The sequence below is a fragment of the Psilocybe cubensis genome, chromosome 5, assembly GCF_017499595.1.
Source record: "Psilocybe cubensis strain MGC-MH-2018 chromosome 5, whole genome shotgun sequence".
NCBI lineage: Eukaryota > Fungi > Basidiomycota > Agaricomycetes > Agaricales > Agrocybaceae > Psilocybe > Psilocybe cubensis.
Genome location: NC_063003.1, coordinates 2,596,366 through 2,623,504, shown reverse-complemented (window position 1 = coordinate 2,623,504; position 27,139 = coordinate 2,596,366). Strand labels below are relative to the sequence as shown.

The 27,139-nt window shown below is 46.1% G+C and overlaps 6 protein-coding genes across 6 annotated transcripts; 3 read left to right on the top strand and 3 right to left on the bottom strand.

Moving 5' to 3' along the window:
* Positions 1 to 430: 430 nt before the first annotated feature.
* JR316_0006278 (uncharacterized protein) lies at positions 431 to 3,213 on the top strand (the record flags this gene model as incomplete). The annotated part of the gene is made up of 10 exons (XM_047892027.1): positions 431 to 662; positions 717 to 794; positions 857 to 1,104; positions 1,175 to 1,319; positions 1,381 to 1,413; positions 1,461 to 1,536; positions 1,569 to 1,790; positions 1,859 to 1,926; positions 1,992 to 2,693; positions 2,789 to 3,213. The coding sequence occupies 10 exons, from the start codon at positions 431 to 433 to the stop codon at positions 3,211 to 3,213; spliced, it is 2,229 nt and encodes a 742-aa protein (XP_047749376.1).
* Positions 3,214 to 3,360: 147 nt separating this feature from the next.
* JR316_0006277 (uncharacterized protein) lies at positions 3,361 to 5,304 on the bottom strand (the record flags this gene model as incomplete). The annotated part of the gene is made up of 3 exons (XM_047892026.1): positions 3,361 to 4,400; positions 4,454 to 4,612; positions 4,662 to 5,304. 3 exons carry the CDS (start codon positions 5,302 to 5,304, stop codon positions 3,361 to 3,363), a joined length of 1,842 nt encoding a protein of 613 aa, XP_047749375.1.
* A 2,393-nt stretch (positions 5,305 to 7,697) lies between these two features.
* On the top strand, positions 7,698 to 10,574 carry JR316_0006276 (Dehydrogenase str4; the record flags this gene model as incomplete). The annotated part of the gene is made up of 16 exons (XM_047892025.1): positions 7,698 to 7,786; positions 7,844 to 7,992; positions 8,048 to 8,126; positions 8,193 to 8,323; positions 8,384 to 8,401; positions 8,452 to 8,473; positions 8,532 to 8,615; positions 8,668 to 8,879; positions 8,991 to 9,213; positions 9,276 to 9,300; positions 9,363 to 9,608; positions 9,667 to 9,807; positions 9,862 to 9,920; positions 9,986 to 10,054; positions 10,127 to 10,454; positions 10,515 to 10,574. The coding sequence occupies 16 exons, from the start codon at positions 7,698 to 7,700 to the stop codon at positions 10,572 to 10,574; spliced, it is 1,935 nt and encodes a 644-aa protein (XP_047749374.1).
* A 231-nt stretch (positions 10,575 to 10,805) lies between these two features.
* On the bottom strand, positions 10,806 to 15,120 carry JR316_0006275 (uncharacterized protein; the record flags this gene model as incomplete). Its single annotated transcript, XM_047892024.1, has 13 exons — positions 10,806 to 11,242; positions 11,295 to 12,140; positions 12,199 to 12,272; positions 12,329 to 12,647; positions 12,798 to 12,954; positions 13,011 to 13,258; positions 13,315 to 13,392; positions 13,456 to 13,852; positions 13,905 to 13,931; positions 13,991 to 14,520; positions 14,573 to 14,724; positions 14,778 to 14,892; positions 14,958 to 15,120. 13 exons carry the CDS (start codon positions 15,118 to 15,120, stop codon positions 10,806 to 10,808), a joined length of 3,543 nt encoding a protein of 1,180 aa, XP_047749373.1.
* A 1,188-nt stretch (positions 15,121 to 16,308) lies between these two features.
* On the top strand, positions 16,309 to 20,807 carry JR316_0006274 (uncharacterized protein; the record flags this gene model as incomplete). The annotated part of the gene is made up of 13 exons (XM_047892023.1): positions 16,309 to 16,495; positions 16,546 to 16,660; positions 16,714 to 16,868; positions 16,922 to 17,505; positions 17,564 to 17,602; positions 17,647 to 18,016; positions 18,075 to 18,152; positions 18,208 to 18,455; positions 18,509 to 18,665; positions 18,729 to 18,755; positions 18,810 to 19,058; positions 19,160 to 19,738; positions 19,795 to 20,807. 13 exons carry the CDS (start codon positions 16,309 to 16,311, stop codon positions 20,805 to 20,807), a joined length of 3,801 nt encoding a protein of 1,266 aa, XP_047749372.1.
* Positions 20,808 to 22,784: 1,977 nt separating this feature from the next.
* On the bottom strand, positions 22,785 to 25,178 carry JR316_0006273 (GTPase-binding protein rid1; the record flags this gene model as incomplete). The annotated part of the gene is made up of 6 exons (XM_047892022.1): positions 22,785 to 23,207; positions 23,268 to 23,399; positions 23,463 to 24,114; positions 24,167 to 24,247; positions 24,305 to 24,861; positions 24,921 to 25,178. 6 exons carry the CDS (start codon positions 25,176 to 25,178, stop codon positions 22,785 to 22,787), a joined length of 2,103 nt encoding a protein of 700 aa, XP_047749371.1.
* Positions 25,179 to 27,139: the final 1,961 nt, after the last annotated feature.

Sequence of the window (27,139 nt, the reverse complement as noted above, 5' to 3'; positions counted from 1 at the left end):
TCTGAGCAAAAAAAAAACATCTTGAAGAACTTCCAAAGCATGTTCCACCAATAATATTCGTTGTTTCATCAATTGCTCCTGGCGCTTCACGGGTGGTTATCTTGATTTGACGGCGAGTACAGCGGTGTGGGCAGTGAGAAAGCAGAGGTAGGCTGGCCGATTTTGCAGCAGAGTAATTCGTGGTAAAATTTGGAGTCGCCGAGCTGCCCGGCACCAAGTAACATGACTATATTTTGAAATTTTTTGGCCAAAAAATTTGGCGGTGGTCAAAACCTCGTGGGAATTTTACGAAAAGTGTGTTTTTAGACGCTATTTGACCGTCCGAGTTCGAATCCGTCGTTAGTTTTTGCCAGAAAATTCGCGTTCCTGAGATACGAAAATTGATGTCTTTGATTGTCCTCAACTATACGATGTGACTGAATTCCAGCACATGTTGGCGCTGTCGGTCTCTGTGCCCAAGTTTAGCTTTCTGTCGCGCCTGGGGTCCATACATGATCCTGACTCATGGACTTTGGAGTATATTGCATTGCACGGACATCATATCACGCAGGCAATCGATAACGACGGCTCGGGATTCATTAGGATTAGCGAAGCAAATGCGTTTACTCAGCAGATTCCGAAGGGTTGGAATCTTCCGCAATGGTGTGCATACTCTGCTGCAGGTGAGCTCGAGCATCAGGTTTTATTATCTCTCGCCGATACATCTTTGTTTCTAGGTTGGGCTTATGAAGCACGGATTTACCGACGACGCATCAATAGGATATGGCTGATGTTGACCCAATTACTGGCCACAGGTTAGCCCATTCTTCTAGCCTGATCTCTAACCAGTTTCTTACTGTCTTTTCTGCTTTCTAAGTCCTCCCGAGTAATCGAGGATATCTCTATTCTTTCATGGTTATCAACTTGATCACAATTGCCCATGCGTTTACGCGCGAACCGGTTGGGCACAACATTCCAAACATTACCCCTGAGCTACGTCAACTGGTCAAAGAGAAGGTACTGGCTCAAGATGCTTTGTTCCGGGAACATTTGAAATCCTTGAAGTGGACTGTCGAGGATGAATCTACACTTCATCTTTTGTATGGTGAAAGTCCCCCAGAAAAGGTACGCGTGACCATGGCTTGCTTCTGGTGTTGAGTTAACTTGGCGTGGTGCAGTACAGTATATATTGCAGCTGTGTACCCTTATGATGGAGCGGTATCTAGAAGTTGCGTGTGCTTGTCGGACGGTTACAGTTGATATCAAGGAATGGATTCGGATGGCCGCTGCTTTTCGTATTATGAGAGAAATTAGTGTCAAGCGGATGGCTGAGTTAGGAGGTGCGCCTTGCTTTGTTTCCATGAACTAAATTCATCAGTTGCTCATATATCTTCTATTCAGCAAGATATGAAGACCCCAAAAAAGCAGCTGATTGTGTGTATATTCCTTCCTTACGGTGATGCATTTGTTGATTTCCCTAGATGTATCATCGTATCATGGTGGAATCTGGTCCTACGTAAAGCACAAGATTGACCTGGAAGAAAGCGACGACGTTATGTTCGTCGCCTACTCTCGCCAAGAACTCGCAGAATCCCTACTCGACGCCAAACTATCCTGGACGACTTTCCTATATCCTGGGGCACACCAGGCGACCTGCCCTTCTTGCACTACAAAACATGGGAGGAATTTTCAAAGACTCTCAATGAATCTGATATTCCTGCCCTGGTGCCACGCACTTGGGACCCATTGGATAATACGTTGTTCCAGAAGTCGATTGATAGGAGCGCTTATTCGGAATTTCCTGTGCTGGAGTGAGTATTTGACTTGAGATTTTGCATTTTTTCTCATTGGCAGTTTTTGATTATGTATTGTTGATCAGATGGATATGTGACCATTGCGATGTAGAACCCAAGAATTCCACAAGCTTCAAATGCCTAACATGTCCTGGTGAGTAAATACATCTACTATTATTCTTGCAAATCCACAACAAATCTTACCCTTTTCATTTGAAGATCTGGATTTCTGCAAAGATTGCCATGAACTTCCCGAATCCGAGCACACTGTTGGCGAACATACGTTTTATCACCCTGTCGTTAAGCTCAGTCTTGCATACCTCCCAGAGCAATTCCAGAGGCTTAAGCTGGAAGTCGAAGATGTCTTTGAGCAACTTCAACAGCAGTTCGCAGCGCAGCAACGGTCGAATGCAAAAGTTGATGACTCGCAAGTTGGCACTGAAGCAAAGGAGAACAAGGAGGATGATGTTGTTGAACGACAGGCAAAGGATGGACATGCTGACAAGGATGACGACAAGCCTGAGGAATCGACGAACGACCAGGATGTGAACACTGAAATACAACAGGTCACAGAACAAGCAACACCTCGATCATCGCCCTCCGCAGAATGTGTAGGGCCTATACCTGACAATTTGATGGATGCAAGTGGGTCAACCGGACTATCGGGAGCGTTGCATGAGACGGAATGCGTCTCTCAAACAAACAGCAACGACATTGTGGCGAACGAGAGTGTAGAAAGTTTACGAAAAGAGGTACCTGCATCACAGATACCTGACAATACAGTGGAGAGAAAGGATGAACCAACTCGGGTTGTAAAGCCTGACACTGCATCGCACGCTCTCCAATTTACCTGTGGTCGATGCTCCGAGATCATTTCTTTGGAGGCGGAATTCTTTAGATGCGTGGGAAGCACATGTCAGAGTACGTTTTGATTTCATCGTTTTCTAAATTTGTCTACACATGCTCAGAAGGTATGCACCTCACAGATTATTATGTTTGTCATGATTGCTCGACAGAGAAGTATGAGGCTCCAGACGGCGAACATCAATGGTGGCATACATTGCTATCCCTTAGAAAGGAATTCATAGTCGGCAACTTCCAAACAGAAACAACCGTCACGGACGTCGTCGTGGCAGAAGAAAAGGGGAAAACTCTCGAGACGCCTGAGAGCCCAGAAAAAAATGCCCTGGCGGCCCCATCTGATTCAGTCCAATCGAGAATATCGATTCTGGAACAAAAGATGGACGTCCTTGCTTCCACTCTGGAATCTAGGACGAATCGGTTGGAATATATCCCTAAAATTGAAGAAAAGCTGGATACTATTAACAATTCTCTTCAAGCCAAGGTGGAAAATCTGGAGCTTAAACTGGATGGCGTGATAACGGCATTACAGGCACTCATTGGCGGTTTGTCTACACAGAATGTTGTATCAACTTGCTGATTGGGGTAGACATCTGCCTGGGCGAAGACCTTTAACGGTCGGTATTTCTAATCAAACTGAAATATTATAAAAAATAGTAATTGCATTATCTGACCATATTTTACTCAAAATAATCGAATCTCTATACAGCATTGTCCAACATTGCGATTACGTGGATTTGTACTCCTGGACTACGACCCTCCCATTTTGCACGCGTAGGACATCGGTGTCCCCCACTTCGTAGTCCCTTCCCAAAGAAAACGCACCAGGTGCGTCTAATATGCTTACTTTTTGCATCCTTCTACGGCCTTTCATCCATATAGCAGCCACGATGGCATAAATCCCAATGGCGGTTGTCCATATTGTTGCGACCCAGCCAAGGTTTCGTGAATTGTGGAATCTCCAGTGCTCTGCTATAGTTCGATTCTTGCTGCCACATTTTTCATCGAGCTCCTGGGGGTGTGTGCTGAAGTGAACATTGTATACCGTCATGCTGGCCTTCCCGCCGTCCGCTAAGATCGTTTCGAGGATTTGAGATGGTTCGGAAATGCTGTTGTTTATGTTATAATAGACACCGAACGGCATTATCAGATTCGGTGTGGTTGCGTACGTTGCAGACTTTTGCAACGATGTTCCAAGGCGGGCAACTTCTGCCATGCCCTGCAGTGTCTTCAATGTCGCGCGTCCCGTAGAAGAAGGATATTTGGGATAATCGCTGGAGCCGAGTGTGCGCGCAACGTATTCTATAGTCTGGACTTGCACAAGCTTCGGCGATGTTTTCCAGCTGCAGATCAAGGTGGACAGTATCCCGGCCTGTGAAGGATCGGAATTAAGCCCGACGCTGTAAAGTGCACCGCTTCCTGATGGATCGACGAGTGCGTACATTGCTGCCTGGCTTTGCAAGAGGTCTATGTCCAGTGGAACGCTGCTGGTGACGTTTCTCAAATGGGTAGGAATGGGACTGTCCACGAATATTTGCTTTGAATCGTTTAATGGAGCCACCAATGTGGGGAGCGACCTATTAGGAAAAACTGATTGCCATAACCTCAGGCCTTCAGTTGGGTTATCTTGGGAACACGACGCGTTGAAAAGGACGCCTGGCACTTGTTGAAGGCCGTTCTCGAGACCACCAATGGCTCCGTATGCGTAGTTGTCTTTCCGATACACCCGGCCCGCGATGGTAGTTGTGGTGTTCCCATTGAGTTGTTCTGGAAAATCGTGATTAGCAGGAGCCTCAAGCGGCTGTTAGCTGGATGCATACCACCGTAGTTGATAAGCATTGTGCCGATATTGAAAGAGAACGAGTCGACTATTTCTTGTTGATCGTCGGACAAAAATGGGTCCCTTTCAAGAGTTAGGTTGTTGAGGCTCAGCCCACAAGGAATTGCATCATTGAACATCACATTTTTGTAGAATATCTCTACCAATCGTCAGCGATGGTATAGCCATGGCAAAGCGGAGTTGTTTACCTGGTTGTAGAATGGCGACTAACGAAGAAGTATGAAAAGCGATGCCGAAGTAGGCTACTAACCAAAAGATTTGCTTCCTTGTGAAGAATCTGGTGAACCTTCCTCCGTTTTTTCGATCCGGGAACCTCGTAAAGATGGATACTTGCTGCACGCCTTGCATCCACCGTATATGACCCAGTGTAAATCCATCAACGAGCAGGCAATGCGAGTAATGGGCTGGAATCTGCTGCACAATGTAGGATATATGCATCGTAGAAATTGCTGCAACCAACGCGATGACAATGTTCGTGACATCTGGGTGCTGCTTCCCAAGTAGGGAAAGATTGTAGTAAATGGGAACGACACCTAGTGAGAAAATGAAAAGTGCTATTCCCCAGCAGGTTGATATGATTCCGTTGAGAAGAAGTATACAGAGGGAAAATGTCCATCCTGTTGTGACCACAAACTTGTTCGAGTCAGAAGCCGAAGTGGATGTGAAATGGGAATCTTTGCGCTCTCCAGGGGAGGCTCGGGAAATGCTGTCAAAAGAGGTTAATGGTACCGATTCGGCCTCAGCACTTATCTCGTCCTTAAGCTTGTGGTATGGCCCCGAAGTCGAATATAGAGCATCTGGGTGCCGATGCGATTGGAGGAATGTGACCATCGTGGGCGATGAAGGTGAACCTGGACGAAGCATAGACTTTATATATATATATATATATATTGGTCAGCACTTGTCCGAACAATTATGAAGGCCTTGCGACTGTCTATTAAGGGCATAGGAAAAAATAAGTGCAGCGCAAGTGCGCAAGTGCAAAACGTGCAAATGCAAGTGCACGGTGGCTGTGCTGCAGTGCAGTGCAAGTGCATTGCGAGTGCATGCGAGTGCACGGTGGCTGTGCTCAAGTGCAGTGCAGTGCGCGCGCAAGTGCAAACATAAAAAAAACGCAAATGCACAGTCCGTTATAGTACACAGCATCATATACTTGATATACATGATATTTACATAGCTAATCAATGTTGTACCTAGGAGATTGAATATTATTTCTTTGTTTTTGACTTCACTGCCTTTGCTGCAGTCCTATTTTCAGGGATAGGCCGTGGCCTAAGGTTTCTCTTCTCTCCTACTAGGCTCGGTGGGTCGTATAATTTTGACAGAGTTTGGGTTGGTAGGAATGATAGAAAAGCCATGTATCGTCTTAATAAGTAGAGTGAGACCTCCGTGAAGGGCCACCCTTTTCCACTTTATAATAAAGTTGTCTGCCAGTATTACATGAATGAATATCATCAGTCAACTGCCGTGAAAAATATCAAATAATAGTATATACTTACCTTTGACAGTATATCTGCTGTAAAAATTATGGATGAAGCATTCCCAATCCAACTCTTTCGTTCTCAGACAGCTGTCAATTGACGAAGGGATTGAACTAAGTCATTGTCACGGTCTCTGATTCTAGACATGTCAAGCGTCAACCCCCAAAAAGCCTTCCATAGGCACGGTGACACTCGAGTACTATGAATTAAACATAAGCGCATTCAAGTGCAATGTAAGTGTGTGCAAGTGCAGTGCAAGTGCACGCAAGTGCAATGCAAGTGCAGTGTAAAGCAAGTGCATGTGACATAAATGTGACATAAATTAGAAGGTTATCGGAGACGAGTCAATTATTGTATAATTGCGAGCAGAATCCCCAGCTATAAGCATAATTTTTAATGTTACCCGATTTCTTAATCCGAATAGCGGAAGTTTTAGCAGGCAGACATTGTTTTGCTTGATGTAGTACCTCATCATTGTAGAGAGAATATTCAAACTTATTTTTGATTTATTTCGCCCCAAGGTGCCCAGAGAGAGTAAAAAACACTATTCGGGAGAATGGGTATACCACACAGACCGAAATATATAAGTTTTATGTTTTATTTTCCCATACTCCAAGGCAGAAGGTGTATTTACAACGAGTTCATTGGTTCTTGTGACGACAGATCACAAGTCCGTGACAACACATCCCTGGCAGTGAAATGTGCCAGAAAATGGCGCACAAACTGTCTGAAGCAAATTTTAGAATAAATAGTCTAACAGAGGTAGTATTCAAAACTCATGCTAGAAGCCAAAATTGTTTATTTGCCTCAGACCTCAGTTGTACGAGCAAAACATGGCATGTTCTCCTCACTCGGCATGCACCGGCACCTTTGTCCCGAGGAAATAATTGTGACATATTCACACACTGTCACGCGCGATGCAAGTGCAGAGTTGCACTTGCATTGCACTTGCATGCACTTGCATGCACTTGCGTGCACTTGCGTGCACTTATTTTTCTATTTGCCCGTCTATTAATTACGCGTGTCCACTTGACAGGCAAGTCCGAAATCCTAGGTGCATGGTACTAAAACAATGAATGTGCAAATTTATGTGTATACAAATGATAGGCTCTATGTAGATGCGTCTAGCCTACATACCGCTATCTCTTTGAGCTCGTAGAGGTGCTAGGGCGAAGAAAATAATCAACATGTAAAGCCTTATTCTAATTTTACTGATACATTGAAGTAAATTGTCAGGGTTTAAGATAAAAATACCTGTGACTGGAATCCTTAACTCCACCAGTTCAAGGCGTTTGTTTGAGCAACCAAAAGAATCTTTATAATACTGACACAGCATCAGAACCAAGGTATTCACATAGACATGACTTTGACGGATATTTAATTCAATGATTGATTGCCGTGCAGCCCAGAGATCTAACAAGCGCCCGTCCGGATATATCCAACATCCGTATATGCTTGCTGAGTCAGCCATGATGACTCTCAAAGCCAAGGCAGCGGTCACGTTGTTGTTAGAATGTTGCCAAGTTTCCAGTTCGTTGCCGCCAGGGGATGCAACGGCGCTGAACCTGACCCTATGCCTCAATTCGGCTACTTCGGTATCATATGCATAGCAAACATGGCGAAAACAAAGCCCCTTAGTTCATCGTCCATCAAGGTGTCTAGCGTTCTTGTTTTCACCCAGTTTTACGACAACTTGAAATCGCGGGTTCAAGGTACCGTGGCGACTGTATATTCTCCACAGACATGACGGTGGCATCAGCACTGGAAGCCTTGAATGACGTGCTTGCCAGATACAGCCATTTACCTGCCCCCATTACCGACGCTGTTCAAAAGTTGACACCTCGAACACGTATACTTTTGACAGGAACTACCATTGCTATTTTGCTCAGACTGTACCTTGCGAAATCAACAAAGAAGAAGAAGAAGAAGAAGTACGTTACCGATCTAGGGACCATTGGGCAGCGTGTCGAGGGAGGACAGTCTGAAACTAGCAAGGGATCGGGTTTGCCAGAGTATGACATTATTATTGTCGGCGGAGGTACGTGTGTTCGGTTCATGGATCTTTGTGCTTCATTACTGAGCGAGATGAAAAGGCACCTCTGGCTGCGTACTGGCCGCACGTTTGACTGAGAATCCAAACATACGTGTTTTGCTGCTAGAGGCTGGAGGAAGGTTAGAGTCAAGCATTTGATAGGGGATCATCAACGTCGACTTGGTTGCTGACACGATCCTTTGCAGTGGCCGTGCGATCCCTGAAAGTCGCATTCCTGCAGCATACAGTCAACTATTCTACGTAAAGAAACATGTTCACGCATTTTGGACCGAAGCTCAGTCATTTGCAAATGGCGCCAAGAAGTTTTGGCCTAGAGGTCAGATTGCTTTCATTGCCGTTGAATGCTTTTGACAGTACTCAACTCTTTTCTGTTTAGCCAAAATGCTGGGTGGATGTGAGCAGTAATGAAACGTACTGAAATACATTGCTGATACCTTCAAACAGGCTCGTCTATCAATGCACAAATGTATTCATATATATTCCCCTTAACTGGATATCCAAATTGACCTTCATACACTGATTAGGGCACAATATGGAGCCCCCGGAGACTTCGACGAATGGGCGTCTATAATCAAAGATGAATCTTTCGCATGGAAAAACTTTTCTCGGTAGGTAAACCTGTCCTTGGGTTCACAGATCTATGTTTTTATTATTTTTTAGTTCCTTCCGCAAGTTCGAATCTTACCAACCGCATCGGGATTTCCCCAATGTTGATGTTTCTGCGCGAGGGACAACTGGCCCTGTTCAAGTTGGCTTCAACAATAGTGTCTCGATCTGGTGTAACAAATTCGTTCAAGCATGTCTCAACGTCGGCATCCCGTCAACCAATGACTTTAATGGACCTAATGGAACTATAGGCGCTGCTCGAGTGAGTATTCACGTTATAAGGTTGTGCCACTTACTGACGAAATCGCATTGTAGATTAGTACGTGGACAAAACTTTCTCGTCTAATTGTTTTCCTCGAATAACTATGCGACATTAGTGACATACGTTGACAACAAACGCGAGCGTTCTTCTGCAGAAGGGGCCTATTTGACCCCTGAAGTTCTTGCCCGGCCTAATTTGGTGGTGGCTATCAACGCCACGGTGACCCGTGTTCTATTCGAGCGAGACGTTGAGTCGACAGTGGCATCTGGCGTCGAGTTCGCAAACTCTGAGGACGGCCCTCGGTTCCAAGCAAGGGCCAAAAAACAGGTTATTATCTCGTACGTACTGGTATTATGATATAATCTAATTTTAGCACTCATCAAAGTCAAATAAATATCAGGGCAGGCGCAGTTCAGTCACCCCATGTACGTTCTGTTTAATGTACAGTTCTGTATCTTTATGGTCTGACCTTTGCATTATTTTGAAGCTCCTTCTTCTTTCTGGCATTGGTCCCACAGAGCACCTTCAGGAGCATTCTATTCCAGTTGTCCATCATCTTCCTGGTGTCGGCAAGAATTTGGTAGACCATCCTATCTTCGACATGAACTTCTTGCAGAAAGGCTGTGTACAATCCTTCGCGTATCTCAAGCCTAAAAATTTGATTGAAACCTTTTGGGCTTTGAGCGCCGTCGCTCGTTATTCACTTGGAGCAGGAGGCCCCTTGGCAATGAACGTAGGTGTATTCGATCTAATTGGATAAGATAACTGACCTCACGCTTGCTCTTTGGTAGTACGGTGAAGCGGCTGCATTTGTTCGCACTGATGACCCTGTCCTATTCCCCGCCTCTGAATACCCGGAAAAGTTAATCGATTCAACTTCTGCAAAGGATAGCCCCGATCTGGAATATTTTTCCACTCCGAGCGCTTATAAGGTACTTCAGGATTTTTCCTAGCTTCTCCAGGTTGACTAATGTAATCTTGTACAGCAACATACAGCTGTCATACTTGAAGGCCATACATATGCTATTCATGTATACCTTGTCAGGTATGGCACAGTATTGACGAAACGTCTATTTTTATTCTAACGCTGTAATTTTACTTTGATGAAAGGCCTACAAGTCATGGCACTATCCGCTTGCTCTCTTCAGATCCATTTGCGTACCCAAGAGTTGATCCAAAGTACGCGCTGTTTCGTCGCCATTTGTCATTGTTCGATCTTGTTGATCCCTGTTATTCCTTCCTAATCTGCAGTTATCTTGCCACACGCGAAGACCTCGTTAAACTTGTCCGCGGCGTCCGTCTTGGCCTGAAAATTTCCCGTCAAGATCCTCTCAAATCTATTCTCGACCACGACTCGTTGGATCCACAATTTGATCACCAACTGTACCTAAAGACTGACGCAGAACTGGAAGACATTGTTCGCGAACGTGTCGAAACCGTGTACCACCCCACATCTACATGTCGTATGGCGCCGCTGGAAGAAGACGGCGTGGTCGACTCTAAGTTGAATGTATATGGTATCAAAGGTTTGAAAGTGTGTGATGCCTCTGTCTTCCCCTCGATTATCTCTGGGCATACGGTAAGTGCTTTCCTAAATAATCTCTCGTGCTGTTTGCTATAGATTACTGAATGGTTTTAGGCTGGAGCATGCTTTGCCATCGCTGAGAAACTGGCAGACCAGATTAAGGCTGAGTTATGAATTTATATTTGCTTTGTAAGAGACATGCGATCTATGATGACGCGTTTGTCTCCTTAAACTCTCCAAGTGAGGTGTACCGTGTACCGTGATGCTGGAATGCGTTAAATTATTCGTATTGCTAAACCACGTACCGATACACGATTCGTTATACCCTGACTCCTTCAAAGCATCGAATATAACGGTAAACAACAAATAAATAAAGTACAAAAGGCCAAATGCACAAACGATGTTCTAGTCGAATGCTTTCTTCTCTGACAATCCCCCTAGTAATTCCATTAGTGTGGTCATCATACTGTCCATCTTGTTCTCGAGCCTTTCTACCTTAGCTTCCAATGAGGTGATCCTGTCGAACTTTGTCTCCAAGGTGGACTGGATAGCGCTCGCCAGTGAGTCCTGACCTGACTGGATAGCAGCATTCAACTCCGAAAACTTCTGTTCCAGCTTGGATATTCTGTTGTCTATCGTTTGAGAGATGATCTGGTCTTTAGAAACTTCCAGTGCGGAAACAACCTGTTGATCATTACCGCCAGCAACCTCCTTTTGCTGCTCGGATGGCTCTTCGAACAAGATATCTTTCCGGAAGACAAACAATGAGTGCCACCATTGATGAGCAGCGTCGTCGACCTCTTCAAATCGTTCAAATGCACATTTGCTACAGACAAAATAATCTAGGGTTATATTGTAAGTAGTAATAGAGAAAAAGTAAATAAAGAAATTTACCTCGACAAGCATGTCCAACACATCTGAAAAAGTTCATTTCTAAGGATAGTTCCACAGAACATCGACCGCACGAGAATTTTTTGATAAGCGGAAGAGAATTCGTTGCAGAAGAGCTTGAGACATCAATTGTTTCTGCGACCTCTATTTTTGTGTCTTTGTCTGAACTCTGTGCTCCAGGTTTCGCGTGGTCACTGGTAATGTCAGTTTCAGCTTCATTTCCGATGAGCGCATCGACGGTGGCAATTGGGTGAACATTTTCATCAGGATACAGGCTGGTAATTTCGAGGTTTTGTTCCGGGGAGTCGTTCTCCACTAGCGTAGCATTTTCCTGAGGTGTTGACGTCACTTCAAGAATTGGCATAGTTGCGATATGACCGGCGTCATCCACCCTCTTTTCAGCGCTCTCCAGTTCACCTGAATCTCTTTCTTCATTCTTTTCAGATAACGGTGTTGTCGTTTCCTCGGTATCATGGGCATTATCGGTGTCGGTGATACGTAACACGGCGCCGTTCCGCTCATCAGGTGTCACAGCGCTCGAATCCATTGACGCTTCTTCTAGTTTGGGTTCCTCAGCACCTTCCTCACTTTTCGATGCTTCGGGGCCATCCGTCGGTGTTCCTCTCCTTTCTGACATATCAGCTTTAACAACCGTAGACTGGGAGCGCTGTAGAGCACTGATTTCTTGGCGTATTTGTTCTAAGACAACCAGAATTTCGAGCGCAATTTTTTGTTCTTGTTCAGGCATTAGCCACAACGTAGAAAGCATGACGTGATGGTTAAACTTGTGCTGTACAGCCTTATGTTCCGGTTGGGGAAGACTGTAGCACTCTTGACATAGGTCGAAGTCTGAAATATTGTAATTGATTAGTTTTGCTGAGTGTGACGAACAGCTTTAGTGATTTACCAGGACAGCTGATATCAATACATCTGTATCGTTTTTGCTGGGCTGGAGTTTCTCCACATCGATCACAGTTCCAGCTGATGAATAAAATATAATGAGCACCTGAACGAAAGAATGTCAACATGGAACGTACCCTTGCATAGGAAAATCCTTTATATAAGCTCTGTCCACTAGATGAGGGAGTGCAGTATCGTTTAATGGGTTCCACGTCTTTGGTATCACAGATAGATCCTTTGCCTCGTCCCCTGCAGTCTGAAGGTACTGTTCCCATGTTGAATATTGTATATAAGGTGCAACGTCGGTTGGTATCGGGAAATCCTCAAGTATAGGGAGATCATCCTGATATTCCGTTAGTTCTTGAGCGGTATATGGTTTCATGCCCTCTGCTAATGCGCCTGTATCAAGTTGCTGCCTAACAAAAGACCAGATACCGCCGTGGAATGTGGAAATACCTGAAAAGTAGGCAAACCTTTAATATAAGACTGTGGATGCAAATATCAACTAGTTTACTTTCAGAGCTATCAACCTCGTTATCAAATCTTGCTATATATCCCCATGATAATTTAGAAATCAGAAACAATGTGATACGATGTCATGCCTACCTTGCAGTTCGGAAACTCGCTTCAGAGAGACTTCCCTCATCAATCGGGATGCGGAAGACAAACGAAGCCAATCTTTTGCATCTATGGTTGCTGTACGGCACAATTCTGATACCGAAAGAAATTGCTCCAGCATCAGGGTCCCAAACTGAAGTATATACTGGAATGTGTATTGGTATATCTGATACGTCATGATTTATTTTATGAGTCACTCACTTTTTCAGGGGCCATTTCCCCATACAACAAATGAAGCGTAGACTCGTCCTCTACAGTCCACCTAAGTTTCTGCAGATGACTACGATATAACGCATCCTGAGCAAGGACCTTATGCTTTACGAGTTCCCGCAGCTCTTGCGTGACTGGGGGAATGCTCTGTCCTGTCGGCTCACGAGTAAACGCGTGATATGTTGCATGGAAACTGATAAGAGAGAATATAATCAAGTATGCTCTGTTACTTTCAAGAACTGTGCCCCGCATGGTCAGGTAATGCAATGTGAATGAAAGATACGAAGGTTTATACCCTTTGCTTGCATATCCGTCAGAACCGTCATAATTTTACTCATGCGCCGACGATATATGCGCGCTTCATACGCCCATCCTAGGATCATTAATTAAAAAATCAGTACGTTTTGGCATTTTTTAATATAGGTGAGCTTCATACCCGCCGCTGAGTAAGCACACCATTGTGGCAATGTCCATCCTTTTGGTATTTGCTGGGTGAAAGAATTCGCTTCGCTGATGCGGATGAAGCCAGAGCAGTCATTATCAATGGCTCGGGTAATGTGATGCCCATGAAGAGCGATATATTCTAGAGTCCAAGCATCTGGGTGAGTCAAAGCGCCCAACCTCGACAAAAAGGTGAATTTAGGGACAGATGTGGAGGAAAAAAGTAGTTTCTTTAGTGTTTCTTCACGATCTTTCTCTAATTGTACTGTATCATCGGTTTGGTTATCGGGGAAAATAAAATTATGAGTGGGTTTATGGCTGGAGAATTGATCGAGATAAAATTCGAACAGTGCGCTGACAAAAAACTTGTTTTCGACACAGAAAATCCAGTCCTAGAATTGTTCCAAGTCAACCAAAGGTATTAGAGGCTCATTGAATAACTACCATTTCTTTCCAAAGCTGTCGTAGGTCCTTTACGTCGTGATAGTAGTCAAATGAAACGAATAGAATTCATCCTTTAGAGGACGTACCTTATTGAGAAGACGGTCACTCGGACCAGACAACGACTGGATCACTAGATGAGCCGAGTTCATTATAACCTGTTCCATCTGCTGTGCATGGAAATTGAGTCTCAGTTCAAACATGTCCATATTCCTGTCACAGAGGGCATCCAATGATGACTGGATCTCCCTCTTGACTTTGGATAATTGCATATCAGTCGCTATCTGAGTTGATATATCCTTGGCTTGACCGGCAGGAGACATAGCAGGTAGCGATGGATCGTTTGTATCCAAGAGGAGATTTCGCAGAGTATCGGGGCCTTCTATCCACGACGGATCCATGAACTCTAATCCCCTTGTCTTCATATCCAAACTCTTTTCCCAATCGTATCTTGGTGCATAAAGGCGGGAAAGGACTTCGTCCATTTTGACAGCAATATCTTCCACCCCAGAAGCGACCTGGACGGACAGTGTTTGCTGAAGCTCGTTTCTCAACTGGTTAAATTGATTTATGTGCCCCAGCATCCTGTTTTTCCAGTCTTGAGCCTTCCAAAATTTGACTGGCACAATATGCATAAGAATGAGAATAATAGAACGATTGAGTTTGCTCACCAAAACGCGACTCTTTGTAATACGTGTCAATGCTATTTCCACAGGCCTTGATTTCCTTCTGAATGGCTGATAGAATATCGTTTAAGGTGACATTTGACCTGAGAATCTCTACATTTGGCCTATACCGGCGACGACTGGCAATATCGTCGACACTGTCATTAAGCATCAGTTTCTGAGCTCTTCCAAAACTGAACCGTGTTCATACTCGAGTAGAACACGCATCACATCTGTCTGAGCCAAAAACACGGCGGTAACTCGTGCGTCATTTTCCCGGCGGTCTTGTTCGAACATCACTGCAGTTTTGAAGCTTACAACCACAGCTAAGGTGAGCCCAAGTAATAATCAATATCCTATTAATAAATTCATGTCTTTAGAATTATCTCACCTTTTGCTACAGGATTCAGCTCTGCCACACCTTCCAACAGCACCAGTAAATTTTTCGCGTGTTTGAGATAATCATGTCCATTCTGCGGAGGCGATTCCTTCATCCTGGCGTGAGTCCTTTCCCATTGCCTATAGTCTTGCTGAAGAATGGTATCTTCCTCCATATTGTGAACTGTGCGAGAGAAAAAGCGATTCACTGATAGTACCACGGCTGGGAACTGGGTACATCATTTATATGCGCAGCAAGCACTGAGCTATCAAGGTGTTACCATGTCGCTGTTTACTTGCTCAATTAGATCGGCGTTTGGGAAACCCTGACATGCGTCATTCCCAGGACCTGGTTGACAGTTATCTGTGTCCAGGGCCATCATTATACGATTCCAGAGATGCCGAAGCTTGTAAGTCCCGACTCTGTCTAATGTCGGCTTCAGATTTTGGAGAGAATTCTGGATGAAAAAACAATTTGAGGCAAAAACTCTGAGCAGAAACCCTCAGGAGCGAAATCTGACGACTTGGTCACTATCGATCGCGTCCCTATTCTGCTTGCATGAGGGAGGCTATGCATTTATATACAGCTTTGGCTTCTTTGAGTTATACAAGGATGCCTGCTAGAAGAGCTATATGCGTTGGTGAGGCAGAACATGAGTTGCTGGGAGCCTTGGTATAACGTGGATCTGCCAATGCCTTTGGTACCTGTGCGCGCCCGAAGCTACACAGCCATAAAGACGAAATCGGGCGCCTATAAGCCGGGATTTTCTTGAATGCTTTTAGGCAAATAGTGATACCCGATGAGATTATCATCGCCTCGCGTATAGAGGAGGCGAAGCGATGTTGGCTTGCCGGAACATTTGAAGCCGCTTTTGGATCTCTGTGCCCCAGTTCGTGGCTGATTCTTTTTCGTGGCGATCTCGTCTCGATTAGAGGTACATGGCTTCCCTGATTGTTCCCTGACTGCCCATCGATTGCTTTATGCACCTTCGTTAAGAGAGGCCAAAAAGCACTAGTGCGCATATCGTCGTGTTCAATGGAGAAACGTTACCGTGCTTCTTTAGTGCGTATGCAAGGCATTCTGCTTTCGTTCTTCAACCAACTTGAAAAGTTGAATCAGGATGGTCGACTATGCACTAGAAGTCGCTAATCAAAAGATGATGATAACAAGTAAGGCGCTAAACGTGAGAAATTGATTTTGATTACAATCATCAACGTTTCAGTTGAATTGAACACGCTTTGCATGTTGGTCTCTTCACAGTTCCTAACATAGGTCGCGACCCTTGCCGTGAGTCATATAAAATGGCCATATCGATAAATCGCTTCGACCACAAGCGTCAAAGGAACGCACAGTCTGCCTCGCGATGCCAACCAACGTTCGCAAGTCTGCCGCGCAAGATGAAGCTCTCGAGAACGAGTACAAGCAATGGCAGAAAGTTCATACCAAGATGAAGGAAACACCTCCCGCCGATGGGCGTGATTATCTCAAACACGCAAACAATCTGTTGGCATTGCTGGAAGGCGTATCTGAGCTACATCCTATTGCCAAAGGTCAGCATTTGTCGAGTGTTCATCATCGTAATTACTCACTACGGGATCAGCTGTTGTTGTAAGCTTCAAGACTGCAGTGATGTTTGAGCAAGATAGGCGGGAGAACGACGCACGCGTCACTGCCGTCTTCCTGGCCCAGACGGATATGATGCGCGTCCTACTGGAGTAGGTTTTCCCTGTTTTCCCTTTTCACATTATGACTGAATAATCCATTTTAGTGTCGATGATCTGTCTACCCGTCGCCAAAACCGGTGGCCTGATGCAGAAAATGTCAGGACCACGGCTAAACTTGGCCTGATCTTAGCGAACATGGAAAAAGAAATCAAGTCGTGCGGTAATAGCATTGACACCTATTACAAAGAATCGCGTTTCGGTTAGTATCCGCTACTATCATTGACACTGGTAAAGCTCACACTCGCTCGCCAGTTAAATTTTGGAAAGCCCAGGACTGGAAGAAAAGGATGCTAGGCCACATCGCAGAGTTCACCGAGTTCCGTGTCCAACTCCAGACAACGCTGCAAGTGCAAGTAGCAGTTGGCGTCGAGGATCTTGTTCTCAAGATGGACGTCGTGCTCACCCATTTCTTCACTCCCAAGGCTGACTGGGAGAAGAATCTCGACAAGAAGACACGTAGCCTGGGACCTCCCAGCGCATGGATCAACGACCCTGCCATACTGCAATCTTTGATCTCCGAGACGAAGGATCCCGCATTCTCATTTGCGCCTGCCGCAGGATCATCCGGTGACAAAGGCAAAGATGTGGACAAGCCTGCCGAAGGTTCAAAAGTCAAGGATACAGAGAAAGCCAAGATCGACTTTGCCATCGATGCCCAGCTCGCGAAAATCAAGAAAGAGCTGGAATTGTCCTTGGACATTCTGTGCGAACGCAATAAGGATATGTTTGAGGTCAAATTAAGTTTCCACACCAAACAACTCGAGCAGTCCATCGCCAATTCAGCTCAGCTGGTAATCAAGTCTCTTTCTGGCCCATATGACCGACTCGTCCACGAGGTCTGTATCTTTTATTACCCTCTCGTCGTCACTTTTTCTGACTTTTGGTGACCCTCAGGATCTTCGGCACCTATGGAAAGAAATGGCGAGTTTATTCGTTGTTTATCGTTGCCAGCTTTTGACAAACCGCATATATCACAGAACTGGATCTTCTGTGTCGAGAACAAATTTTTTGTTAGCGCTGTATTCGAGTTTTATCTCGACCGTTTCTCCGGCAAAAAGCACGTCGATAAGCCCGATGGGGAGCAACATCAGGAAGACTCCGATACGGAGGAAAAACAAATTGTGAAATATGGTTCTGCGCCAAAGTTCAGCTTCTTATCCAGGCTTGGATCGATCAATCACCCCGACTCGTGGACCTTGGAGTACATCGCCGCTTACGGAGAAAACATCACTCAGGCTATCGACAACGATAATTCGGGATTCATTCGTATCAGCGAGGCAAACGCATTCTCGCAGGCGATTCCTAAAGGATGGAATCTACCCCAGTGGTGTGCATACTGTGCCGCAGGTACGTTGCCTTTGCGAATGTCCTGAGTTAATTGAGGTCTCAAATACAAATTTTTCAGGGTGGGCGTATGAAAATCGCATTTATCGCACACGTATCAACAAGATCCTTTCTACTCTTACCGAAATGCAAGCAAAAGGTATGGTCGCTCACGATCTTGTTTATAATTAAATTCTAAATTACGGGTTGTGAAGTTCTTGGGACCAATCGTGGATACCTTGTCGATTATACGACATTCTTTTTTGACACCATTTGCCACGCTTTTGCCCGCGAGCCTGTCGGTCAGCGGACCCCTAGTACAACACAAGAACTTCGAGAACTTGTCAAACAAAAAGTCTTCGAACAAGATGAAATATATCGCGGACATCTCCAGTCGTTGAAATGGACCCTTGAAGATGAGGCAACGATCCATTTAATTTACGGAAAAAAGGAACCCGAAAAGGTCAGAAATCTTTACCTGTACTTCTTAAGGCCTTTTATTTACCGGCTTCGCAGTACATTCTTCAACTTTGTACCCTAGTGCTAGAACAGACTCTCGCGCTCGCGCGTAAATGTACAACAGTCACGGTTGATATAAGGGAGTGGGCCCGTCTGAGCACAACATTCCAACTGTTAAGGAAGATTACTGCCAATCACATCAATGAATTGAAAGGTAATTTTTCTCCCTGTCCTAATGTCATTCTTTGTGTTGATGTTCATACCTTCCTACTTACAGCACGGTTTGAGGATACGTCTTCTGAAGGTATTTCTGTTATTTGGCTGGCCGTATGCCAGAAATTGACACAACTTTTTTTAGCCTTCAATTCTTATTATGGTGGAATGTGGACGTATTTTTCAGTTTACGTTCCATATTCATTCGAAGAGCTCTTGGACGCATATTCTGAATTGTCGATCCACGATGACTTCCCTATGAGCAAGATCACTGCGGAGAGTGCTTACTTACAATATCCGCCCTGGGAAGAACACGTTAAGACGCTGGACAGACACGCGATCCCTCCTTTGATCCCAAGAGCATGGGATCCTAGCTACGAGAGTCTGTTCCAAGGTATGCCTGATAGAACCTTCTTCTCCCAACTCCCCGACGAGTAAGCCTTAATCAATTAAATTTTCTATTTGATTGGTTGCTTAACCTGTCTCTTGTTTTAGGTGGTACTGTGATCGATGCCACGAATCGCCGAAGGGAGAAAAGCGATATACGTGTCTCAGTCCAATGTGTCGGTATCCTGGTATGTGAATTCCCCATTCTCGATCGTTTTTCCGAAATTGAGAGGAAGCTAGGCGGTTTTGATTTTTGCGACAGTTGCCACATTCTTCCTCCTGAGCAACATAACGTCAAGACACATAACTATCGACACGTTGCTGCCTTGCATGCCCTTCAATATTCGTCAATTCAGAACGAGAGGTTCAGTTTGGAAGCCGAGATTATATTTGAACAGTTGGCACAAGAATTTAGTGCGCAAGATCGTTACGAGTACTCGGAGAACGCTAGAGATAGTACCGCGTTGAACGAAGAAGATGACGAAGACGACTTACTTGACAAGGCGGCGGGAGAATTTGACGGAGAGCCCAGTGATAATGGCGACGATGGAGATTCAGATATGGAAGGAGCTCCAACCAAGCGCAAGTATACACCACCAGTGCGCGTAACTCTCAAATGCGCCAGATGTGATGAAGACATCAATGTGGCATCCGAATTCTTCAGATGTATTGGTCACTCCTGCATGAGTGAGTTTTTCTGTTAGTTTTCTTTATCCAGTGTATTGATTGCTCTCCGTTTTTAGACATGTACTTCTGCAGGGACTGCGCCATGAACTATCCTCGTGAAGATCTTCCTGAGGGTGTGACGCATGAGTGGTGGCATTCACTTCTATGCCTCCGCAAAGACCTCATCCTCGGACATTGGGACGTTCCTGTCATGACCGACCACACTACCGAAGCCACCCATGTCTCTCTATCTTCAGAAGACGCCGTCCATCTCAGAATTGGCATACTCGAAGAAAAACTCGACATCATCCAACATAGCAACGCGTCGCTCGACCAGAGGGTTATAGGCCTTGAAGCCAAGTTGGACGCTGTCATAGCGGGCTTGGAGAAGCTCATTGGGGGGAAATTACCCATAGCGGCTCCTGCGGCGGGTGCTGTTTCGACAAACCAGCTACCTGTCGGTAGTCCTGCAAATGCCGCTGTTGTACCTTCCAGGGAGCTACAAGCCCCTGCGTCGAGAGAAATTGGGGCGCCTGCATCGAGGCAGATTCAAGCACCCGGGTCGAGGGCGGTTCCCAATTACACTCAAGAAATTGCACCTACACAAGGCCCCGGGCTTCTTCAGCAAATTCGGGACCATACTTATCCAGGAGGTGAGGAAGAAGAGGAGCAGTCAGAACATCAACGAGAACAACGCGGATATGATCCTGAAGACCAAGAGCAGGATGAGCCCGAGCACCAACAAAGCTACGGTTCCCAGACTAGGGTTCAACAACACGGATATGACGAGGGCGAAGGAGAAGAGGATGAACCACAACAGTACCATGGTTACGGTTCTCAAGGAAGAGTCCAGCAACAACAACAATATGGCGGCTATCAACAACAACCCTCATACGACGATGAGCCTGAAGACCAGAACGAGCAAGAGCAAGGCAGTGGGTATGGGTACGGGTACAACGCCAGGAGCCAGCAGCGTGGTGGGTACGGCGACGACGAGGGTGGCGATGACGATGACGATTTTGGGAATGCCGCCGACGAATATGCACGACAGACTGGAGGAGGCCAGGGTGGGTACTACCGTGACTACTAATTTCGCTTCGCGATGGGCCAGGGCTGTGCGCCTGTGCCCATCGTCAGTCGAAAGTTGGGGACATAGAAGTTCTAGAAACAGGCCGGCGAAGGTCGAATTGGATTTTGGGTGTGCCCTGTGGGCTACTTGTTTGCACTTATCAGCTGATCGCAACTTGTATACGTAGCGAGATCCGCGCTTTTCTTTTTCTCTTTCTCTGGTTGTCATCAGCGTTTAACGTCGAATGTTCACTACGCCTGGAGACATCTTCATCAAATCTGTACTTGTACGAATAAAATCAATGTATTTTGACGCATGCATGTATACAGATTGTAACACAGACATGAAATGTAGCACATTAAAGGGCCAAATACACGTATACGAAAAAAGCGACAAAACTTTGGGGTATGAGCTCGGCAAAAATATAGATAAATTGAACAAGACGGTGTGATAATGACATTTGGCGGGAGCGCGTGATGGACTGTGAGGTGTGCGAATACAAATGAGATACAAAAAATCAGCACCAAAAAAGCTCAGTGATTGGTGGATCGTGTATAGAACTGGGTCCAATTCCAGGACCTATGTACATAGTAGGATCATACGAATAGGGGTATCTGCCAGTATATAGAAGTGCGGAGGAAATAGACTAATAGGGGTAATAGGGGTGACGAGCAAATGGGAGAAGCAAGGGCAGCTTTAGACTAGCCGAACCGTCATAAGAGCACTACCCACGTATCGCATGGTAGTCGGCACCGAGACCGGAACAACCATGGAACACGCAACAAGTTACAAGGCAAAGTCGGAAGAAGCGGTACAGAGCAGAAGCAGATCAGGCATGTAAGGAAAAAAACCATAAGAAAATATATACATAAGAAGCACAATGAAGGAAAGAAACAAGACAAATGCACAGAAAGAAAACAAAAGTTATGGGGAAGCAGAAAATCAAATTCAAAAACGCAAAACGCACCCAACGACCAAGAAAGAAAACGTTGAAAGGCGCTGAAAAAGAAATACTAGGGAAACAAAAAACGTGAATATGGCGTGCCACCGGTCTATGATCACTGTGATCTGTACATATTCAGAAGCCAAAAACGATAAAATAAAATGGGGGATGGAGGCAATAAGGGAAGAACGGAACGGGATCGACGCAACGCAAAAAGTCGCGAAATTGAAAAAAGAAGCAAATATCAGCAATAATATATAGGCTTACATGTGAACAATGGAAAAAAAAGTGAAAAAAAGATACTGGGATGAGCGGTTCAGGTGGTATACTCAGCCCAGAACTTGAAGTGCACTGTGAAAGTGAGGAAAGAAAGAGGTGATCAAAGCAACAAAAAGCGAGAAAAAAAATCGTCTGAAAACACAAGCGAACAGCGAGATAAAGTCCAAGGCAATGGGGTAACGTTAATTGAACAAGCGATTTTTTCGGTTTCAAAGCGATGTATATATATAGGTGGGTACACAAGAGCGGAAACAATAGAATAAAGAAAAAAAAAACACAAGAAGAAAAAAAAATCATAATCAATTCTTCAAACAGTATGAAGCAAAGCGTCAAGTCAAGCAGGAGGATTGTGGATTGTGGATGTGGATGTATGTGTGAGTGTGTGTGTGTGATGTGGATGTGGGAAGGGAAAAAAAATAAAATTGTACTGTAGCAAAAAATCGTTCGAGTGTTTGTGTGGTCAGATTTCTCGTTAAATATATAAAATACACCCCCTCCTCCTCAAGTTCTGACTTTTCTCCTATACATGATTGTTGCACTCCTACGTCCAAGAAACGGGTGCAGGAAGGGAGAGAGAGGGGGTTCCAGAGATACATCGTTTCGTTTCATTTTCGTGCATGTTCGTTCTTTCGTTCACGTTTTGTTTTCGTTGCAAGATAAAACCATTCGTTTATCTGTTATCATCATAAGAAATGGGGAGGGGAATTTTCGTTATCGTCTTCGTCTTTGGCTTTGAATCTTGACGTCCTGTCCTCGATCTCTGGGGACACAACGGCTCACATCTCGAACCGCATGGACTCGATCCTGCGTGGCGACGGCAGCGCAGGCACCACCGGCTGCCCAGAACCAGGCACCTGGCCCATCGTGAACCGCTTATTCGTCGGCGTCACTGGTGTCTGTGGCTGTCCCGGTCCCTGTACTTGTCCCTGCTGTGGTTGAGGCTGACGGGCAGCAGCGGTATTACTCTTCCTTGCAGGAGACCCGGGCGCAGATCCCGCATGACTACGGGATTTACTCGCGCCGCCAGAGAGAGCAGCTGCAGCTGCAGCGGGGTTCTTGGCGTGTGCGACGGGCGGCATGCCCATGAGCCGCGCGACCGTGTAAGGCAGTTCGAATCCTGCGCGTGTTGCGAACGCAATGTAACGGGCGAGCTCGAGGTGAAGTGTTGGGTAATACGTTGTCGATGCTTTGCGCGAGATCTAGCGTGTAGCAAAATGAAAATCAGACATGTGTGTAAAAAAAAAGGAGAAGTAACTTACGAGGATGATGCGCTCCAAGCCGGAGAGGAAGAGGTCGGTGTGGAAACGGTATGCAGAGAGCTCGTGGTCCTTGACCATGCCGAGCGCCTCGACGCTCTTCGAGATAGCATTGATAAGCTTCAAGTGCGTTGTCTACACGTAGCGACCAAATATCAGTAAAAAAACTACGTATTATTAGGCAAGGAAAAAACATACGAAGTAGCCCATTGCTTCAAACTCAACGCCGCCCGTCATCCCACCTGGGGCACGGGGCCTCTCGACACTATTCTCATTTGTCTCCCCCAGAACCCAAATTGTGTTGTTTGGGTGGCAGAACACCCAGAAATAGTCCCTGCACACATCGGACAGCTCCTGGAGATATGTCTTGTATATCCGCGGGAGGTGAAGCGACTCGATAAACGCGTGTGGCGAGACGGGCGCTCCAGGAGACTCCGATGGGGGTGGCGCGGGTGTGAGCAACAACGCGCGAATAAGCGAAAAGAAGTTCTTATGTGGCGCGGGGAGCGTGATGAGGTTCGACGTCGCGACGGAGGTCTGGCTTTCCCATGCCTCGCGCGGGCGCAGGGCGGAGGAGGTAGAAGATACGCCTGGGGAGAGCAGAGGTTTGTTGGCGGTGGAGGGGAGAGAGGAAGGCGGGTAAAGATCAAATAGGAGGAGGAGAAGCTCGACGATGAGTTGACGCGTAGCAACCTCACCCGGCTTCTTGTCCGAGTAGAGGAGCGCGACGAGCTGGACAAAAGGTGTAGGGCACGAGCTGCGCAGGGCGAAGCACCCAATGGATGATGTGGACAGTGCCTTAAAGCAGCGAAGAAGTTCATGCAGGACCTGGTCGTCATGCTGTTCTTCTCTGTAGAAACGATGAGGCGCTAGACAAAGTTCATGAATGTTTCGTTGCATACCTCCACTCCACTTCCAATATTTCGTTCAGGCGGGTCAGCAGACCGGTGTAACCCCCAAGTTTCAGGAACTCTTCTGACCAACTAAGCGAGCAAGTTAATCAAAACAATTCAAAGGGATCAAAGAGTGGCGGCGCTTACGATGCAGATTCGTTTCGAAGTAACAGTCTCAGTTTCTTTAAATCTTCTACGTCCAATTGAGTGCTGGACACGGTGGCAAGGACACTGCAGAAGCGCGTCGGCGCGAGATTCTTTGTGTGAACGGTGCCCTTTTCCTTGCTTGATTTGAGGCCTGTAGCCAAGTCTAGAGTGGATGATGAGCTAGGCACGAGATTGACCTGGCTCTTGGAGAACAATCTAGTGCCCTCAAAGGAAATGCCACGACTGTGGCTCGGTTTTCTGGGTGGAGACGAAAGGTATGGTGAGTGATGCGCGGACACGTGCGCTGCTAAGAGACCCGGATACGGGAGCTCGGAGGTGTCGCCGCTTAGAGAGGCTATGGTTGGGTGCCGAGGCGAATTCATCGAGTCGGTGCTATGCGCCTTGCGCACGGCATGAGACCGGGGTGCTGTGGTCGCTGTGGCCTCTGCACTGGGCCCAACAGCCATCGTCTGCGACGACTTGAGCATGGCTGCCTTGACTGAGGCGTCCATGCCATAGAGCTTGGGTCTCAGTGACGACGGGATCTGAAGGTCATCCTGGGGCACCCAGTCAGCACCTGTGACCACAAAGAGAGAGAAAATGAAGGCCAACTTACGAGAAGCTTGTCGAATGCCTCTCCTGAGACAGGAGCGGGAGCCACGGGGCTCTCCTTTGAGCGCTTGGAGTCTGTGTTTTTCTTCCTCTGGCTGCGCATGAACCCCTTACTCGCTGAGCGGGACTTGTTGGTCGCTGGGAGGTTTGTCTGTACGGTGAGAGTTGGCTGGTTCTCCTTGCCGTCGGGGTCGGCGAGGGTGGTGATGATAGTGAAGTCCGTCGACGGGACTCGTCTCGCTGGGAGGATGCCCTTGAACATGGTCAAAGCTAAAGGTGAACACTTCCTAATCGGGTCATGGTTCAAATTCTAACGCGTCAATCATGTGACCTCTTCCAAATGCGGAAGCAGTCACAGCGACGCGTCCTCCTCAGGGGTGTGTGACTGTCACCGCTTACCCGATGTGTGCATTCCCTTTGTCCATAACTCCTACAAAAGGTACACAACGCTTTGTCTTTTCTTTCTTCCTTTCCACCACATATCTTGCTCCTGGAATATCTGAGACGCTGCCAGTTCTCCCCAATGTCGCCCTTTTTCTGTGTTGCGCTCGCGAGGATTGTCAATTTACCATCTCCCCGGTCATTAGGTCATCGCAACACAAATTAATCCAGCGCATGCCCGTTCCAACTATATACTTATATCTCTACGGCTTATAGAGCTCCTCCCGGTCTATTGCAAAGCTCTCAGTATTCAGTTCATTAAACCGGCCTTCCTGGAATCTCTATACTCCAACGGGGAGTTCAAATGTCTTCTCAATGTCTATTCGTCGCGACATAGGCTGTTCTCATCTCCATTGCCTGTTTCACGTCTCGTGTCTCGTCTTCCATTCAATCGCACTATCTCTGGTCTACATGACTTCCAATAGACTTTGCCTGCTTTTTTCTCCCCGCCGACATAGTGCTTTCCCACGTGCTTTCCAGATCCGGACGACGCTTTTTGTTCTCTGGGTGTCGTCACCTATTCTCGGCTTTTCTCCGCGACGCCATCCTGGAACACTGTCTGCTTCTATAATCAGCCGTTATTGTCTCGTTAATACTATAATCGCGTATGAATACTTGGCTGGTCAAATTTGTAGACCCGGATTCGCCTTATTGTGTTGTGCGTTATTGTCTTGCTGTCGTCTGGGTTTATCCCCCCCAGATTTAGCTAGCAGAGAACAATTAACCGTGTGCGTATGCACGATGGCGTACGGCTTCAGTGCGCGATATATTCAATTGGCGTGCGCGAGGCCGTATGGTCGTATTTTTGGATAGAGGTATAAAGCCGCTCGGGGGGAGCGCAGTGAAACTCCAATCAATCCTCAGATTCTTCTCTGTGTTGTCTGCATCCTCTGCGAAACCTCTTCCGTTGCTTTGAAACTCATCCTCCGTCTAAACTGCTTGAAATGGACGCTTTCACCACTATCACCAGCTTCTTCGCTTCTACCTCCACCCCCAGCGAGGATACCACTTCCATGCCCCCTTCGAATGAGGAGAAAAGCGGCACTGCCGGAAACGCATACTGCGTCATTGCCTGAGCTTTAACGCTGACACTCTGTAACATTACCATCATCATCGTGAGTCTTTCCTTACTCCTGACATGCTCCTTTACCTTTAACTAACCTCTCGGAATGGCTTGTTAGGGCATTTAACATTATCCATTATCATCGCAACCGGAAATTATTCAAACACACAGACACACGACATTCAATCGCATTTGCACTCACAATCGCATTCATATTGTGGCATATTACAATCCACCCATCACCTTTATCCATCGGCAACCCACTTCCATTCACCCACCCACCACGACTCGGATCATGCAACCAGTTATCAATCACATTTGACGTTGGAATTTTTTTCAAAGTGCACTGGCATTACACTTCGACCTTCATACAACGCTTTTTACGCCTGCACTCACTCGGTATCGATAGACCACTCTTCGACTTTCGTATTAATCACCTTTTGCTGTTGTTTTTTTGGGATTGAGGGCTTAGAGAAGAGGGAAGAGTAGTAAGAGTACTACTACAAGAATTACTACTGAAATTGAATAAAAATGCAATATTACTGCAAAATCTAAGACTTGAATGGTCGTGCTTCATGAGATCAGTTCGCAATCTTCGCTATCATTCCATTGCACAGCCACAGGCGCGCTTCACAATTACGTCGAAATCCGCGTAGCGAGCGCAAGAGCGTTTCACAATGCGCTTTCATCAGCACGTCGCCACCAAGCGCGTTTTACAT